At 41.4% G+C, this 20,448-nt stretch overlaps 1 protein-coding gene across 2 annotated transcripts in view; it reads right to left on the reverse strand.

Annotated features, from left to right (window-relative positions):
• Nucleotides 1-2,625: 2,625 nt before the first annotated feature.
• Ryk (receptor like tyrosine kinase) overlaps nucleotides 2,626-20,448 on the reverse strand; it is an 80,447-nt gene continuing 62,624 nt past the window's right edge. The window contains exons 11-15 of one of the 2 annotated variants that reach the window (XM_075964840.1): nucleotides 16,779-16,911; nucleotides 15,498-15,607; nucleotides 15,184-15,343; nucleotides 4,156-4,292; nucleotides 2,626-3,029 (exon numbers count right to left, since the gene is read on the reverse strand). In XM_075964840.1, the coding sequence (XP_075820955.1) occupies nucleotides 2,918-3,029; nucleotides 4,156-4,292; nucleotides 15,184-15,343; nucleotides 15,498-15,607; nucleotides 16,779-16,911 (652 nt within the window). In that variant the 3' untranslated portion in view covers nucleotides 2,626-2,917. The remainder of the gene's footprint in view (nucleotides 3,030-4,155; nucleotides 4,293-15,183; nucleotides 15,344-15,497; nucleotides 15,608-16,778; nucleotides 16,912-20,448) is intronic. The other variant, XM_075964839.1, reaches the window with a different exon arrangement.

Consider the following 20,448-nt stretch of genomic DNA (forward strand, 5'->3'; position numbering starts at 1 on the left):
GGAACCCACCTCCTTTGAGATGCTGTGGAGCGACTTTTTTTTTTTTTTGGTTGCCATCACTATGATGTAGGTCTCCACCTAATAACCTGTGCTAATTCTTGGATGCAAGAAAGCAGAAGGCCAAAACCTAAAAAAGATAATTAGAAACGCTGACTCCAAATGGAACTTTCAGCACCATGATGTTTATCTCCAAATTTTGTTTAAAGATAACTTTTTAGAAGATTTATTTATCTATTATCTACACAGTGTTCTGCCTGCACTGCAGAAGAGGGCACTCTGTTCTGAGCCAACATGTGGTTGCTGGGACTTGAACTTGGGGCCTCTGGAAGAACAGCCAGTGCTCTTAACCTCTGAGCCATCTTCCAGCTCCCAAGATGATAAGTTTCAAACTGTGCTTATTTCTTAATATATTTTTTTATAGTTTCAGAGATGTCCTTACTACTTTAGAACTAAATCACTACTAAGCTAGACATGGTGGTTTTACTTTTAGCCAGGAAGGATGGCTGCAAATTTTGAGCCTAGCCTGGGCTACATTGCAAGATGCTATGCCAAAAAATTTTAATAAGAGTACTGTCAGCAAAGACAGCCTTCAGCTGTCTCTGGTGCTCCATCAACTTGCTTCTTTTTTATACACCTATGTTTTTCTGGGGGTGGGGGAAGATAACGCTCAGCAGTAGTCACAAGGTATACAAGCCACTGGAGGAGGATCAGCTGTGGAAAGCTTGGAACTGTCCTTTTCCTCCCTTGCCACTATCTCCAAATAGTTCAGCAGAAAAACCTACTGAAACAAGAGCATGCACACATGCCTATGCAAAAGAGCTTAACAAAACCCAAAGCAAACTAAAGCGTCTTCACTTTACCTTAAACACGTGTGTGCACGCAACACATGCCTTTGTAAGTTTATGACATCATGTGCGTGTGTGCCTGACACCTGTGGAAGTCAAAGGGATCCCCTGGGGTTGGAGTTCCAGGTGACTGAGCCACCTGCTGTTGTGTTCTGGGATCCTAACTCAGGCGCTCTAGACTAGCAGTGAGCAGACTTACCTACCAGCCATCTCTCCAGTCCCGGGCAGGGTTTCTCTGTATAACAGCCTTGGCTGTCCTGGAACTCGCTTTGTAGACCAGGCTGGCCTCGAACTCACAGAGATCTACCTGCTTCTCCCTCTTGAGTGCTGGGATTAAAGGCGTGCGCCACCACCCAGCTGCCTTTTTTTTTTCCAAAGCAATTCTTGTACACTGAACTGTGACTTCTAAACATTGCTCTCATTTGACGATAAAAAGAGTGCACTGAATGTGGGAAACGGCGGGAAGAACTGATTGCTCTATGAAGGCGATGTCCACCCTAGGATTTGTTGACTGCCTTCCAAGATGTAGGTTATTAACAAAGCATCTCCAAGCTACAAACACATCAAAAGAAACATTTTAAAATGGAGACATGTGGGGATGAAGCGCATCATGAACAGAACACCAGCACATAAGTCTGTGTGGACAAAAACATGTGCACGTTAGGTTGTGTGAATAGAACACCAGCACATTAAGCTGTGTGGGCAGAATATTAGCATATTAGATTGTGTGAGGGACACTGTGCGTAGGACATCAAGGTCCTGATTGCTTGTGGGAGCTGCTTTTCAGATATTCTGCTTATTCGTAAGACTTATTTTAATATAACAGCCCTGTGTTCTCCCTCACAGCCCAGAGAGGAAGGACAGAGGCAGGCCTCTGTAGGCCCAGGCAATTTACAGGCTCACTTGACTCTCCCTTAGGTCAATGAAAACACATGCCACCTACTGGCTCCGTGTGATACTTCACACGCCACAGAGGCCAGGAAGAGTCAGCTGCCCTCCTATAGGGGTTTTGGAACTGAGGCACATTCTCATGAGATCAAACACAACTATCCAGTGGTTGCATGTTCAAAGACTTCCAAGACACAACCACCAATCACACATTATGAGCAGTATTTGAATACCGTCGTATAAAATGAGTTCTTTAATTTTCCAAATGTTTTAAAAAACAAATTTATACTTAAGCCAGCCTTAAAGAGAAGCATAAAAATTACCAATTTAAACTAAAAACAAAACAACCCAAGCCCACAGCAACCGAAGCGCCAGCTCTGTGTACACAAGCCCAGGTGCACGCAGAAGGAACCGTGGGCATAGAGAGGGTTCACTTTCTGGAACCGTATCATCTCCTTGCCCAGAGAGCAAAAATAAATAAGGTCACCACTGCTTCTACGAATCTGCCCCAGCCTTCTTCTGGCTCACAGGAGGGCTGAGATGTGAGGAACGCAGCCACTGCTTCCCCAGACAAGAGAGCAGAGCCATGTTCACTAAACAAGCAATCTTCTATGCAGGGGCACTATGGCTTTTGCTGTTGTTGTTAAATTTTCCTCTTTACCTTTTCTTCAATTTTCCTTCTGCTAATATACTGTCTTTCCTTGTATAAGGCAAATCAGGCATTTTTTTTATGTTGTTTTTCCTAAGAAAAGTACCGTGTTTTGAAGACAAACCATTCCCAAAAGCAGTGACAATATTAAAATAGCTTTAAAGGTGAGTCACCTATATTACCTCAATGAAGTAAAACATAAAGATAAAAGCAGTTGGCACTAAGACAGCTATTCCAAATATCTGTGTCTAAACAATTTTTTAAACTGTTTATTTTTTTTTAAGAATGCACCCCCTAGTCCAAAGTAACTATATTTTAAAAAAATTTTTGGCCAAAAAATTTACAAAACCCCTTCAGTTCAACCTAAGAAAAGTGGTATCTAGAAAATACTCCACATGAAGTCTGTCTTTAGAAGTTCAGGTTTGAAAGCATTCCTAAGGCATTCTGGGAGACAGAGGTGCTTCTGCAGGCACTGCTCTACAGGCAAAGCATCTGCAACAGGCACTTTCTTCCGAGCTGTGGTCTGGGAGAGTAGTCAGACGTAGGCTCCCAGGGCGGCATGAAACTCTGTGAGGCACTGGACCAGCTGCTGAAACTTAGGCCTCTCCTCCGGGTCCAAGGCCCAGCAACAGGCCATCACAGCAAACCTGCGGAGTGACGTGGAAAGGGGGCTAGTCAGGGTCTTGCAGTCAATTCTGCGCCAGCTACACTTTCTGCTCAAACGTGGTTGTGGAGAAGACGGCCTAGTAACGATCACTTAATCTGACTATGAGTTAGCAGTTTTAGAATTGAAAAGAAGCTAAGATGAGTTATTGGGATTACACACATGGATTTCAGTTCTTCATGAGAATGCAAAATACTTAGCAAGTGCAAAGTTTCTTGTAAAATACACAGAATACAGAATAACAGCCTGTGTCATCCGGGATGCTGAGGGAGAAGAACTCAGAGGAAGAGTTAACTGAAATCAGGATTCCTGGATGAACTGGCAGAGAAACCTTCTTGGGCCTCTTAGACAACATTCATTTCTGCACTCACTTCCCAGACTCTGTGCACCCCACGGCCATGATGGAGAAGGTCAGCTATGTGATGAAGGCAGGAGGTCAGAAGCACCTGTCACCCGCTAGCCCAGAGCCTCTTCCTGAAGCATCACTGATGGTTGGCAAGGCAAGATCACAAAGAGAAATATGTCTGTCTCTCTGTCTCTGATCTCTGGTGGGGTCTATGTACATGTCTGTGTGGTTGTATGCATGTGTGTGTGTAGGCCAGAGGACAACAGTAAGTACTGTCTCTATTGTTTTCTTTTTTCAGACAGGATATCTAACTGAGTTCATAGATGCAGCTATGAACGCTAGCCAATGAGCTTCAGGGATCTGCTTGTCTCCAGTCACCTTGTGGTACGGTCACAGACACACACTACCATACATGTCTTTTTAGTGGGTGCTGGGCATTCAAACCTGGACCCCAAGAAAGGCTTTCCTAAGTACTGGATCTTGCTAAACATGTCTGTTTAAACAAAAGTCAGGAAACTGAAATAATATCCTGTCAGTTTCCTCACTATTATGTTAGATTCTTAGTAATTAAGATTGTGTACCACTGATACAAGATGCTAAGGCATTCAACAGTGACTGCGGTTCTCCACAGGTCTCAGTCACATCTGAAGACTCATCACTCTCAAGGGGGAAGGCTCTGTGTGAACACAGGAACTTGTTTTCCTACTTTTACAATAATACAGTAAATGCATCAAAGCTCATGTCCAAGACCCAAAGCACTCACAGTTCATCAGGGCAGTTGATTGGCTGGGCGATTCGGTAGCCATCTTTCAGGTAAGCGGCCATCTCAAAGGGGTCGATGTCCACGTAGGGCGTCTGGCCCAGCGTCATGAGCTCCCACAATGTCACTCCAAAGGCCCACTAAGAGAGGAACAGCAGCATAATGAAGGGACATTTAAAATCTGGATGCTGGTGACTACAGCAAGCTATAGGCCAAGAGAGCAGCTGAACAAACTCTTAAAGAGGATACTGTTCATAAAAGAAATCTATCACACTGGCTAGTTTCACTGGCTGGGATAAGAAAGAACATTTTAATGAATTTATTATTTAATATGAATATTGGTATTATTTGTTCTGAGTAATTACGTCTGTTGGAAGAAGCCATTTTTACCACTGGTTATAAATCATGCTACCCCCAAATTAATCAATCATGCTGGGAAATGGAAAACAACTTAAATGGACAGAACACCCTCAATAAGTGAAATATGTAGATTATATAAACTGTAAGAAGTTTTGAGTTTCTGATTTGCTTATTTTGCAGAGCTAGAGCTGGAACTCGGGTATAATGCAAAAAAAAGCATTTGTTCTAACACTGGGGTACATCACGAGCTCTGTATTTACAACTTTCGGTTAGCAGATGGAAACACCCTGAAAAAATATCTCCCGGTTGAGTAAAAGATCAGACTTACTCAAATCAGCAGGTGAACTGTCAGTAAGAACAGAACCTCCAAAGAGGCAGCAGGAGCACTGAGGGACGGACTAGGCCTTCCCCTCTCAGCTCAGCCCTGGCTGCACAGTAGCTCCTGGAGAATGTGCTGAAGACAAGCTCCAAGTGCACCCAAAGCTACTGGTATGCCGCTGGGAAGGGTTTGGGTGGGGACAGTCTCCAGCATGCTGTCACTTGTGAACACTGAACACACAACAGCTGAAGCCAAGGAAAGAGAGCAATGCCTGTGTGCCAAGAGCTCAAGAATTCTCGCAGTATTTTGCAAAGAGCCTCCAGTCACATTCAGTTTGCACAACAAACCTCGAGAAGCTCAGACGGGGAGCTTAGGTTCATAAGGTGAGGAAGCAGGTGAAATTAGTGGCTTTCCCAACAGTGAGTGAGAGAAAAACTGGGGGGTGGGGAACAAAAGGCAAATACATTCCGCAGAATCCAAGCACAGAGCACTGAACTTGAGGTTATTGCTTTTCAGTATGAATGAAATCTGGAATCAGTGGGTAAAATACACGTCTGTTTGTTTTTTTTAAAAGTTTTTTGCAGGTTGAACATCTCTAATCCAAAATGCTCCAAAATCCAAGTTACAGAGCTGACATGACAATAAAGAAATTTCCATACCATGAAGCTGTTTCATGAGCAAAATCATTAAAACTATTACACAAAATAAAACTGTGTTTAGACTTGAGTCCTCTAATACATGCACACACACACACATACACACACACTCAAGTCTAGAAAAAATCCTGACATTTTGGATGAAGGATACTCAACCTATTAGTGAGTAACAGCCACATTTCTTAGCAGAATCTAGGAAAATAACAATGGAATGACATTAAAATTTACTCTAAAAAGTGATCTCCTCCTTTCTAGTTCTAGCTTTGGTCAGCAGTCCTTCGTGTTTCTTAACGTCACATTCCTAGTTACGGGGATTAAGATTTCCACTACATCTTTTAGAGAACTGGGGTGGGAAGGTGATATAATTCAATCCACTATACAATGCTATGAACTCTTAAGGAGCAGGCAGCACTGCCTCAACATCAAAGCCAAAGGGTCCAGCCTTTCAGAATCTGCTGTCCCCTCACACAGTGAGCCGCACAGCCATCTGACCTTGGGGTTGCTTTGACAGTAGGTCATGTAAGTAAGAGGTGTAGGTGAATGCTATTCTCTATTTTGGGGGGAGGTATATGTACACTCCTCTCTCTCTCACCCAGGCTGATCCCAGACTCCAGCAATTCTTCCTCAGCTTCCTAAAGTGCTGGGACACCGCTCGTGATCTTGCCATTTAAGATGAAGGACATGAAGCTATTCTTTCCATCAACAATACAGCATGGGCTGTCAGAGAGTATGGAATTGTTTTCATCTTAATGCACGATGCTGGGACCACTGGACGATGGAACTTCTATTTGACCGATTAAAACATCAGACTGTCCTTAGCATAGCAGTCAGTCAGCTGACTGACAGTAAATAAATATGAATATTCAATGGGAAAGTAGTGCAATGAAATATGCTTCCACACTCTGCCCTGTCTGGCAGACAGCCACCACGGAACCTCTGTGAGCAGCTGTGGGTGAACTTACCAGTGGACCTGGATGGCAAGGTTCTGAGCTAAAGAGAATCACAGGAGTCTAAAGTATCATTGTATTTGCTGGGTTTTGGCTTTTTTTTTTTTTAAATCAGACATTGTATTGTTGTTGTTTTCCTTTCCTGTTTCATCCTTTTGGAGACAGATACACCAACCAACCACTGCATTTTCAAAGTCAGCAACTTTCTTGGTTTCCTAAACTTAGAGCTGAAGACCAAATTGCCTCCGTATAAATCTTACCTTGATGAGATTCTCATTTTAGGCAAATGAGTTAAGGCTTTTAGGACTCTTGGGAAGGAATGACAGCAATCTACCACAAGAAGGATGTGAATTAGAAGGCCTGGTAGCAGAACATGATGTACTCACTGTGTGTGCGCCTCCTCCACACACACGTTGAACTCCTGACCCCAGTGTGATGGAATAGCAGGTGGCACTTTGGGGGAGTTGACAGCATGAGGGTGGAGATCTCAGGAGTGAGACTGGCACTTTATAAAGACCTCAGCAGACCCCACTCCTCCTTGTGCCGTGTAAAGATGTAGCAGCAAGGACATTCTGATCCAGACCTCACACTCGACTTCCCAGGCTTCAGCGCTACGAGGAACACAGCCTGTGTCTTAAGAGACCCAGTCTGTTCTATCAGCCATAACCTACTCAGACACCACTTAACCTTGAAAATCAGCAATCCGTAGCTGCAAGTACAACTAAGTCCTCAGACACTATCTAACGACTATCACAGAACAGGCTGTCCATGCCGCGTTCTCCATAAACGGATACACATGGCTTCATCGGAACATTAGGGTCTTCCAAGGGAGTATGAAGCAGAGGGGAAGAACAAGATTTAAAAGCAACCAGGAAGAGAGATGCTCAGAGCCCCATGAGATCTCGAAAGGCAGCAGCCACAGACAACACTGCCAGGGCAATTGCTCACTTCTGGAAATACTAGAACTGGTTTTTCTTTTCTTTCTTTCTCCCCCCCCAAAAACAGGGTTTCTTTGTGTGGCCCTGGCTATCCTGGAACTTGCTCTTTAGACCAGGCTGGCCTTGAACTCACAGAGATCCACTGACTCTGCCTCCCCGGTGCTGGGATTAAAGGCATGTGCTACCGCTGCCCGGCTAGTGCTCATTTTCAGGAACTATCAGGACAACTAAAGTTAGAGTAATACAACTAAACAGCATCTTAGCATCAAGAATACTAAATCTCTATTTTTTAAACGAAGTCTAAACTCATCTTTTCATCTCTATATTGTTCTTTGTGTCTTTAAGTTAATTCTCTTAATGAAAATTGGAAACTTAAATAATAGGTTCAAGATTGCTGGTGTGTAAAACCTGCAACCATGAGGGAAACAATCCTCTAAGCACTACTCTAACCTTAGTAATGGAAAACATAAAACAAAAAGCATTCTATACTTTTAAAAATAATAAGCACCTTCCAGTAACTCCATCTTTCACTGAGATACCACCAAAGGCAGCTCTCAGTGAAAATACTGGAACCTTGAGGGTCTCCTGAGTGAGTCTGCTCAGTACATGGCAATGGCCTCAAGAACTCTGGGCAAACAGGAGTAAGATGCAGATGCAAGCTCTGGATAACACAGATTTTTCCTCCTAGGGAAATGCCCACTAATGTCTACAAAGAAACAGCAAGGCACACGGGGCACATCTGATTTGCCCTGTGGCGTAAAAACTGTTCAAATGCGGTAAAAGACGACTATAAATCACACTGGTAAGATTAGCATGGGAGTCATTTCCTTGATTTGTTTTTCCCAAGAAATGCTTTTTAAACACAATGTAGGACCATAAAGACAAGAAAACCAACACGAAAACTCTCAACTGTGGTTTCCTGATTGCATTCACCCCTCATTTGGAGGTAGAGTCTTGACAGCTGAACTATGTTAGCTACTATAGTTATCTAAATAATTCAAAGGAGGCATCTATCAAAAAATATTTTTTTTTCAAATAAAGGAAAAGTCATAGAAATCTGTGTTTGTGCCTACATTTGACGAAAATATTGAACAAGAACAATACCCAGCCAGCCTTCAAAGGGCCTATGTGAAGTCACATAGAGACATTCATAATTAGCTGAATCTGGTTGTGGGTATTTCCTAGGCTGATAGTTAAAAGACGATGGTGATACCATTAGACTCTTAACGCACCAAAATATTGGAAGTTTTCAATAAGAATTACAAAAACAAAGCTTTTATGACAACAGGAAACAAAAACAAAAACAAAGTGTTTCTAAACAGATCACGAAGAATTCTTAACTACAAAGAAATGCAGAACTGTTAAGGTTCTTTCAAGGAAAGAAAAGGGTCCTGTCTATGGCCATACCACCCTGAACGTGCCTGATCTCATCTGATCTCAGAAGCTAAGCAGGGTTGAGCCTGGCTAGTACTTGGATGCGAGAAAAGGGTCCTTATTCCAACAAATGTTCATTTTACACACCTACAAAGTGTGCATTTTACACATGCATACTCCAGTGGGGGTGAGGTTAATTTTTTAGTTTTCATGATGGTGAAAACTGTTCAGCAACCTCTAAAAATGATAGTGAGTACAATTCTGACACCCACCTCCTAAGCTGGGCATGGTGGGTGGAACACACCTTTAACCCCAGCACCTGGGGGACAGAGGCAGGGGGAGCCCTAAATTTAAGGTCAGCCTGGTCTAAAGGGCAAATTCCCAAGAATAGCCAGGCCTACACAGAGCAACTCTGCCTAGAAAAATAAATAAATAGATAGATAGATAGATAGATAGATAGATAGATAGATAGATAGATAGATAGAGACCTCCCCTCCACCCACAGAGGTAAATGAACTCAGCCTCTATTCATGGAGCTATTGGCATTTTCTACCCAACATTAGAATGCAACATTTAACAATCTCTAAGAATTTAAAGCAATATTCAATGCCCCAAACTGAAAGGCAGAATTTTCACACTAATAGGCGATCATAGTCACAGGAAAAGACGTAACTTTTAGTCCCAATTATTCAAGGCAAAAGACACTTAGAGGAGGTATCTGTGCATGAGAGAATCTGTGCATGAGATGAACGTAAGAATTTAAAAGAGAAAAATCTGAACATCTTTAAGAATTAGCCACTTTAAATGTAACCAAGGGACATTCTTATAATGATGTGCTAAGCCCAACCAAAAAGAATTTTAAATAAGATAAAAATATATTTAAACCCTGGTAGCACATGCCTGCAATCTTAGCACTTAGGAGGCTGAAGCCAGATTTCATGTTCAAAACCAGCCTGAGCTGTAAGAGTGAAAACCTTGTCAAAACAGGGGTTGGTATTTTGAGTTTAGAAAATTCTGTCAAGATGTCCATTACTGAACTCATAGTAATTAAAACAAAATAAAGCTAGGCCATTTGAGGAATCATATGGAAACCTACCACAATAGAAGTTTCTTAAAATATATACATATATGAAAGACAGGCAGATCTCTGAGTTCGAGGCCAGCCTGCTCTACAAAGCGAGTTCCAGGACAGCCTCCAAAGAAAAAGAAGCACCATCTTGAACAACCATTTAAAAAAATAAAAAAATTAAACTAAAATTAATAAAAATTAAACCATTAAAACACACACACACAAAAGAAATCTAAATGGAGTCACCAAATGATGGAAGAGAGAATGCCCCACCTAGATAGACATCTTTCACCATCAAGTGAAACTTCCAGTAACAGTAAAGAGTTACATCTAGTTGAGCTGCTGCCAAAAGGGGCCCATGGAAATCCCCAATCAACTCATGCTATTGCCAGGGTTATTGGTTGCTCTTCACAAGTTGATAAGGTCTTATCACTGAAGACAACATCTATATTAACTCTCTGAACATGGAGAAGTCACAATGGTGCCGAACTAAGAGTCTTCACTCCTACTGACTAGTGTTTACGGCACACTACCGAAAAGAAAGATAAAACCACCAACCCATTCACAAACCCTGAAATCTACGATGGTTACTGCCTGTTTGATGCGCTGGTGCCAGAGAGGCACAAACGCTGTGGAGTAGCCGACCACTCTCTGACTGGACTAAAGACCCACTCCATGACACAGAACCCATGCCTGACCCTGGGTGGGTGATCAACAACCTGAGATTAGACTAACCATAATCCTACAAGAAAACCAGATACTATTGTTATGCTAAAGGAAGATAGCGATAAAATGACTCCTAATGACATTCTACCTGTCCCATAGATCAGTGTCTTGCCTAGCCATCACAAGAGCAGCTTTCTCCTGCAATAGATGGAATTACTACAGAGAACCACAGCTGGACAAAGTGCAGACAGTGAGGCTCTGGAATTCTTAGTCCTAACTGGGCTGTCTCCCCTCAGAGCTCCAGGGACTATGCAGAAAAGGCGGCACAAAGATTATGCGAGTCAGAGAGGACAGACAACAGCAAGGAAACAGAATCTTCCAGACACAAGGGCTGACATACATATGAACTCAGAAGAATGTGGCAGATGCACAGGTCCAAGCCAGATGGAGTTCCAGGACTGAGAGGTGAAAGTGGACACAATCCCTAACCCAGAAGCTATTTCTAATTGATAACTGCTTACAAAGGAAAAAATCCAGTTCTCTCCAATGGATCTCATTGGATATGTGAACAGTTAAGGGCAGGCCCCATGTTCAGCAGCAGAAGGCCAACACAAAACAAACTCACTGATATTTTTGTTTTTGTGTTGCTTTGATTAGGCTTTTTAAATGAAATCTTACCGGTCTTTTGTATAATTTGTATATTATGATTTCTGATTTTGTATTTTTATGGGTTTTGTTTTGTGTGTATGTCTCTGCATGTGTTCTTATGCTTTTTCTTTGTTTTTCTTTGATACAATTAAGTCTGTTTGTTTATATTTGCTGTTTGAGGAAGAAGGCATGGAGTTGGATGAGTGGGGAGGATCGGGGAGACAATGGGAGAAGAGAAACCTCACTCAGATATACTGTATATGAAAAATCTGTTTTCAATTAAAAAGTGAAAAAAATTAAATAATAAAAAATAAGGCTGTCAAAAAAAATAGAAACAAAGTATTTGGTATAACGGCACTCTGACTCCGACAGGTTCTTACACAAATGTGAATGCTCACAAGTTTTATAAAATATCATGACTGCAAAGATAAGTGATTATAAGTATGATTTTGAGAATTTTTTAAAGTATGATGTTCCAGTAGCCCAGAGCAGTTTCATTCAGTAATTCAGCACTCATACAGTATATTCTAGTTAATAAAATACATGTCTGAACAGTGCCTGAAGAGGCACCATCTGTACTGTTTAAACTTGCGTTATATTAACTGGAGTCCCATTCGTTCTGCTTATCTGTACCGTCTAGACATGCATGACATTAACTCGGATCCCACTCACCCAGTTTATTTTTGCTCTAGGAGTCTAGAAAGTATGTGATCATAAGTGTGATTTTAAAATAGCTTTGCTGAGGCTGGAGAGATGGCTCAGCAGTTAAGAGATGCTCTTCTAGAGGACCCAGGTTCAATTCCCAGCACCCACATGGCAGCTCACAACTGTCCCTAAGTCCAGTTCCAGGGGATCCAGACATACATGCAAGCAAGATACCCACAAACATAAAATAATTTGTTAATTAATTATATTTTGGAATAACTACACAGAAACAAATCAACTAAGCAATTCATACTGAAGCACTATTGGAATCAAGCAATTCACATTAGGGTTCTAGACATCTTACATGCTCTTCTGAAATATTTTTTTTAACGTTTATTCTTCTCTTATACAATATATCCTGACTATAGTTTCCCTTCCCTCCACTCCTCCCAGTCCCTGCCTGCATACCCCTCTCTCTCCCAGATCAATTCCTCTTCTATTTCCATTAAAAAAAAAGAGGAGCAGGTCTCCCAGGGATATCCACCAAACATGGCCTAGTAAAATACAGTAAGACTAAGCACAAACCCTCATATCATAGCTGGATGTGGCGTATCATGAGGAAAAGGGTCCCAAGCCCAGACTAAAGAGTCAGAGACACCCCTCCCCCTCTCCCACTGCTAGGAGTCCCACAAGAACACCAGGCTACACAACCATAAGGTATATGCGAGGACCTAGCTCAGACCCATGCAGGGGCTGTGCTTGCCACTTCAGTTTCTGAGAGACCCTATAACCCCTGCTTAGTTGATTCTGTGGCCATGTTGTTCTCTCGGTGTCCTTGACACCTCTGGTTCCTACAACCCTTCCTCCATCGTCTGAAATATCTATCAATATTTTTTTTACCAAGAAAAAATTACTATTTCCCAGTCTCCTGAAGTCTACTTTAAAATAACACAAAATACTTACAAATTATCATCTAGGAAGTGACTCCTTTTTCCTGCCCATCAAATAGCTTTTGAGTTTCCAAAACTACGATTTCAGTCAAGGCATAGATGCTACTGATTTCACTGGAACTCTAACTTGTGAACATTAACGTTACAAAAAGAAGCTGTTTCGTGACAAGAAGCTCTGGAGGGAGCCCAGACCTGGTTCTCTGCTGTCTTGTAAGCTGAATCCCTAAGACTCTGCATTTATCTCCCCCCTACACACACACCTGCCACCTTCTTTCCAGCATGCCCCGGGCTTCTCTAAGCAACATAAAGCAGGTTCCTTTTGGAGTCAGCCCGGCAGTCCCTCCTGGAGTCAGATAACACCCATTCTTATAATCATGTGTGCTTATTCTACACATTTCATATGTCAGGGTTGGAGTATTTATTTATTTATTTATTAAAGATTTCTGTCTCTTCCCTGCCACCTAGTCAGCCCAAAGAGCAATCAGGGTTCCCTGCCCTGTGTGAAGTCCAAGGAACCCACCTCCATCCAGGTCTAGTAAGTTGAGCATCCAAACTGCCTAGGCTCCCACAAAGCCAGTGCGTGCAGTAGGATCAAAAAACCCACTGCGATTGTTCTTGAGTTCTCAGTAGTCCTCATTGTCCGCTATGTTCAGCGAGTCCGGTTTTATCCCAGGCTTAGGGTTGGGTTTTTGTTTTTCGATAATAGTTAATTTAAAAATAAGATGACTTTGACTATATATATTGAAAACCTTAATTAACAGGATAAGTTTTTAAGAACTCAGTAAATCATTCACATCAAGTGAACAAAGTTTACAATACATAGCACATAAAAGGAGAAATACATCAAACAGCATCTAGTTTATGAAAGAGGAGAAAGAAATCAATTAAATCATAATTAATGAGAGGTTTTTCTCTCTTTATCAGATCATTCTGTTTAAAAAGATTGTAAATTGGAGTTGTTTTTCAAAAAGGAAATCAGATCATTTCAATTATGGAGAACAGTGAACTGAATGATAGCCCTAAAGATCCATTTCCTAACCCCTAAATCCCTTTCTGGAAAACAATGTGACTGAGACCTTGAAAGGAGCTTATTCTGGACTGTGCAGGGATGAATGCAGTTACCAAAGTCTTGTCAGAGAGGAGCAGAGTTCTGAAACGCATCTAATCTATGAGTGTACAACACAGAGGGAGCCACAAACCAAGCACTGCCACCAGCCACCAGATGTCTCTGGAAAGATCACGGCCCTGCCAGCATCTTTAATTCAGCCTTTAGAACCTTCCATGAGAGAATAAATCTACTGTTTTAAATTACTGAGGTTGTAGTAATTTGTTATAGCAGCCAGCAAAAATTAATACACTGAGTATATGACAGAGTTTACACTAATCAATGTAAATAATAAACTAGTAAAACTGGTGTCAGTAATACACTACTAAAATAGAAATTTGTAACGCATACAAACTAAAATTAAAAAGGTAACTCTGAATAGTAAATAAAATATACTGGTATACAAAACACAGTAGGCCCAGTTCTTCAATGCTGAAACATTAGATCAAATCCCAATTAATTTTACAAGAATTGTAGTATTATGGAGTGATGATTTAGGGAACCTTAAAGCAAAAATTCTTACCAAATTTCTAAACATACAGCTACAATATGTAACAGACAAGAGATAGAAAAACACATTAGTTTTTCATTCTTTTCTTTTTGTTCTCTGTGTAGCCCTGGCTGCCCTGGAACTTGCTTTGTAGACCAGACTGGCCTGAAACTCACAGATCTGCCTGCCTGCTGAGTGCTGGAATTAAAGGCGTGCATCACCACACATGGCTTAGTTATTCATTCTTTCTTGAGATAAGTCACTATGTACCCTAGGTGGGCCTGGAACTCATGATCCCCCTATCTTTGCCTTTCAAGGGCTGGGATTATAGGCATGTGCCACCATGCCTGGCCCAATTATGATCTAAACTGGAATAAAAAGTTAAGCAATGAGATAGAAAACTATTATACCAGATGAGTCCATGTGGCTCCCGAAACTGCCTCACTAAACAGAAGGGCCTAAATGTGTGATGTGGATGAGGAGACGGAGGAACTGAAGCATTGTCAGGATGACAGACGAGAGACTGTTCAACTGAGAAGAGACCATTTTCAGAAAGCAATGCCTTCTGTGTTCTAGTAGCTTCTTGGTCATCTGAGACTTGTACAGGGAGATAATGAGCTGGTCAACTCTCTGAACCTCAGTGTCCTACTCTAACATTGGACACCAGGGCTCGCCATAGTGGTCAGCTTGTGTCCACAGGGAGAGCACAGCACCAGCCCAGGATCTAGGACAGTTTCTGTGTTGTAAGAGGGTCAAAAGGGAGCTAACTACACATGCTCTCTAGTGAAAACACCAAGGACTAGCAGCAAGTTTTTAAAATGACAAAACGACTACATGCTGTTGACACCTGGGCTCCGTACTTACCACATCACTAGCGCTAGAGAATTCGTTGTTAACCAGACTTTCCAGAGCCATCCATCTCACTGGTCTGTTCTCATTGTCCCCTAGACAGTGGTAGTCCATGGGAAATAAGTCTCTGGAAAGGGCATTGTCTGTGATTTTCACTTGAAGAGTGTCGTCGATGCTGAGAAGTAAAAACACGAACATGGCAGGCATAAGGGTGTCAAGAAGACCAACATTACCCATAAACAGTCTGAGTCCCACAATGACTCCCAAGAGAACCTCAAATCCAGGAAGCACTACCCAGCTAGTGAAAGTAGCAAGCCCTTGGCACCTACACACAGTTCCTAGCAGCCAGGTCTTTATGGATCACTTCCCTTCTTGCCAGGTAGCTCATTCCACAGGCAATCTGAATAGCCATATGTACCAAGTCTTGCTGGGAAATTGCCTGTCATAACAGAAAAAAAAATGACATTTGCTGACAGTACAAAGGTGGTTTGGGATCTGACTACATGAGTCCATAGTCCAGCCCTAAAACACTTCTTTGAACTGAGTTTTTTTAAACCTATTTCTCAAGCAAGATGTGCTCTAGGAGTACCGTGTACTGCTCATCTATTACAACAGCCCGTTCTGTAATAGGATTTGCCATCTGTATGACTTCATCTACGTGATACATCTCATCTGCTGCATCTCTCTAAAATCAGCATTACAGAACAGCTTCTCAGTGACTCCTGCTCAATGACCATGGAATCTCTGAAGCAGCATGTCAAAAGGGTGTGTGGCAATGATCTGCTCTTTTCCTTTGTAGTAGTAGGTTTTATCGGATTACCCCTAGGCTCCTTCCACTAAACAAGTCCATAGCTCTCTCTGCTGAGACATTCCTAGATGCACAGCAGCACTGCGGGCTGGGGAAGGAAGTTCTCCCCCTGGTGATACTCATGGGCCAGAGCCTCCAACTACAAGGTTCAAACCACAGCTTTATCCTTTTAGCTTAAATAACATATCGTATACATTAAGCCAAATACTCAGGGCAGATCTGAGTCCATTTTCCTTATTAACTACAATAGGTATGCTATTATAAATCTTAAAACCAACTTAATAAAACCACAAAATATAGTTGAGAGCAAAACACCAAGCAGACTCTCTTACCACTACCATAACATGTCTGGACTCTGCTCAGATGTCCCAGCAGAGGACATGGGTAGTGACAAGACAGAAACTCTGAACTGATGGCACCTTACAGCACAAGGACCTCCCACAATCCAGGCCTCTCATCATCGCCACTGTTAGCACACTCTGGTCACGCAGACCTGTTATGGTTTCCTTTCCTGGAAGGGAAACCTGGACACACGTCTTCAGAAGCTATCTTGCAAAGGACTGAGATGCTGTCACCGGGCACTGGAGGTGACTATGAATACAGTGAACAAAGCAAAACAGCATCGGCCAAGTGTGCTCGAGGGGAACCATGAGTCACCCTTATTTTCCTCTAAATAAACAGATTATAAATAATGCCTGATTCACTCTGAGGTTCTTTGCAAGTCTTTAAAACACAGGTGTGGTTATTAATATCTACTTCAAAAGACATCAGAAACCATTGGTATTTGGGGAAATTTTCTCACCTGTGGATTATTGGCTTCTACTAATTTGCACTGCCGTAGAAACAACTTAAGATTCCCCCAGTTCATGTATGGCAGTATCACCATGGGCTTTTCCCCTTCTTCTATGCACACATGAGTAATAGGAAGAAGGTTTCTATAAAATAATAAGAAATTGGGAAAAATACAAATGAAATCTAAAACTTTATGAGTTTATCTTAAATTAAAATAAAGATAATCTAAAGCAAAACAAAATCCCAAAAACATCTAAAAAGATAATCATTACAACTTTTATTTACAAATGTTCTCCTTTTGGAACCATGTGTTAACAGTCTCTGTATATATGAGCTTTCTTTGCAGGATAAAAATTACTAACATGGAATGGATCCCTTTATACTAGATTTTCGGAAGATTCTCTAGGCACGCTAAGTCTCCGCTCCACAGGATAATCACAGCAGCTGAAAGCGGTTTGGCCCGAGTACATCATGACGCAATCCCACTACTTTCATCATCACACTAGACTGTAGATAAAAATACGGTCATCCAAAAAGTCTTTTAACTAATTCTTACTGTCACAAAAGTAAAATGCTTATGGTCACATAGAATTTGGAGTCCAGTATTTAAAAGTAAAATTCACTATCCGGATGAAAGATGGGGGAGGAGGAAGTGTCTGTGCACTTTGGCCTTAGTTTTCAAACTTGTTACGTGGATTTCACCAACTATAAACAGTTTTATGTGCAAAATACACCAAGTGTTTGGTGAACAATCTTATCTACTTTACCTTTTGTCACACACACACACACACACACACACACACACACACACACACACACCATTCTCTGTGGAATGACACCGCAGCTGATGTATGAAAATAATATTTTCCCCATGATTGTAACTACTGAAGTAATCACCTCCACTTTACTAAGCCAGAAGTAATCACAGACTCAACTTATATATTCAGTGTATCATGTCCTGTGCCATTACAATATTTAATACCTGTTTGAAACACATATAACAATGATGTAAAAGCAATCCTATTTCTTAGTAAATTCTGTTTCTAAGGATGGTTTCATAAAGAATTAAATATCAAACATAAAACGCTACAATACCAAGATCACTCAATAAGCTATCGATAGTGAAAAGTCACAAACAACGTAAATGCCCAAGAATAATGAAATAACACATTGCAGCTGAATGATCACAAAGAAACTTAAGAAAACATGAGAGGAGCTTAAAGAACGTGAGACACAAACCACACATTTACAGGACAGTCGCAAAGACAGAGGAAAAACTGTGGAAATATACCAAGAAGTTGTATCTCTGACTTGTAAGACTACAGTTAGTTTCTACTTTGCCTTTCTTTATGTCCTAAAAAACATCCCCATTGAGCAGAACTGTAAGAGGCATCGGTCTCTAAGAGGCACTGAACCCTCCAGGGTTTCTGCTTGTACTACTGGGAGCCAGGCCAGGGAGAAAGGTTAGGGAACCTACAGACAAAGATCAAGTATAAGGAGAAGAAAATGTAGATATCATGAGATTCCATGATGAGGAAACTACCAACTGATAGTTTCAACCAATCACATTTAGTTAGGGTGTGGCCACATAAAGCCCAGGTAGAAAAACCTGGGGATGTAGGTATGCGTTCTCTTGGCGCGGTGTCCGTCAGACATATAGGACATGCAATAGTCATCTATGTTTGTCATATTTATATTTAGGCTAATCAGGTTCTTTAGATACATTGAGATTATATTCAGTATAGATAGTCTTCAACCTCTTCAAAGAGCTGTAAAAAACGGCCTTTAATTTAATCTAGAGATCTGAGGTAATGAGACACATTCGCTCCTGGCAACACCCATCTATTCTCGAGAGAATGTTAAACACCAAAGACACTCCACCTGGCAGAGCTGGCCTTTGGGCAAAGAAATGCCCAGACCTCAACCACTGACAAGAGATATAGAGTATCTGTAAATGGATAAAACAGGACTGTCATATCCTGCCAAGACAGAGTAAGATAGTTTTAAAAAGTTTCTTGCCTTTAAAAATGGTGTGCCAGTTACGTCAGGCCTTAGCTAAAGTTGGTTGCTTCAACATTACAAATGAGACTTTGGGTGATTGCCCAGGTAGTTAGTTGTCTCTGTCATTTGTTGCACAATTTGAAAGTTTCTCGACTGCACTTCCTGTTTACTCAAGTAATATTGCTTCCCTTCTCAGATCTTTGATGGAGTTAAAGATTAGATAATTATAGTTACCTTCCTCATGATTTAGCTAAACTTAATTTCAATACATTATTTAGACTCCTTAAAATAAAATATTTAATAAAACTTTTGTCATGTGTTCCTTGCTTAATATTGTTTACTGTTTGTAATTTTATATTTGGTATCTATTCCTATTGTATACAGTTGTATTGGGTTGGGATCGATCTTGTTTAGACAAAAGGGGGAAATGATAGGGGAACTACCTACCAACTGATACTTTCAACCAATCACATTTAGTTAGGGTGTGGCCATCTAGAGCCCAGGTAGAAAAACCTGGGGACGTAGGTACGGTGCCCGCTCTCACGGTGCAGTGCCCGCCGGACATATAGGACATGCTGGACCTCCCATTCTTGTAGTGTGAGTTTCCCCTTTTCAACTATTAAAATATTACAGTGATTCTTGAGCTGGTCTGGTATAATTCCACACTCCATAATCTCCCCTGGGCTGCTGGACATTTCCTCCCAGTTAGAAAAGGAGAACCCAGGAAGAACTACAGAGCCACACGCACCCCTAGCAACCTCCATGCACACAACTCACAAGGCAAACCCTGACTTCAGAATGGGCAGGTGAACTGGCCCCTTCTTTAGCCCTAAAGGATTATTTCTGCTCCGTCCCTCATGACTGAAATAGTTCAGCAGAATTAATGGCATTTTGTCCAGATACAACAAAAACAATAAATGAAATCAAAACTTTTATTCTATAACCCCAGGATTAAAAATCCTCTGGAATCAGTGGTTAAGAACACTGGCTGCTCTTGTAGAGGGACCAGGTTTCATTCCTAGCACCCATATGGTGGCTCACAACTGTCTTTACCTCCAGTCTCAGGAGATCTGATGCCCTCTTCTGTCCCCCTCAGGTACTGCATACACGTGGTGCACAGACATATATAAATGCAAAACACTGATGTACATAAAGTAAAAAGGGGGAAAACAACTCTGGAAGCAGTAATAAGCTTTATGGAAATGTTTTCAAGAACAAATGACAGCCCTTGCTCTGTTCATTTTACAAAGGAAAACAGGACAAAGAGAAAGGTCTGAGACATCTCAGAATGGATTGATGGGTGTAAAGGAGGTGCGTGTGGAGGTAGAGGGAAGGTGGTGTTGTGGGGCTGGGAACAACTTCCCCACTTGCAGCCTTAAAGCTGTGTCATTCAGCACTAACAAGTGTCATCATCAGGCATTCTTGCCAATGGGGATTGCAAGCCACAAGAAATGGCTTAGGGATTCTCTGACATGAAGTAAGGGAAGCAGATAATTTTTAATTTATATGAGTATTTACTTAGGATAAAAACTTATGCTTACAAGTTCCAGTGGAAAAATATAAACCAAAAATTTCAAGATGCTTTAAAATGCATCAGTGCCTCTCTACCCTTCATCACAGAACATTAAAACAGAAAGCAAACTCTCTGAATTATGCACCACAACCAGTTCAAACAGTGA

This window comes from Microtus pennsylvanicus, chromosome 3 (assembly GCF_037038515.1).
Source record: "Microtus pennsylvanicus isolate mMicPen1 chromosome 3, mMicPen1.hap1, whole genome shotgun sequence".
Lineage (NCBI taxonomy): Eukaryota > Metazoa > Chordata > Mammalia > Rodentia > Cricetidae > Microtus > Microtus pennsylvanicus.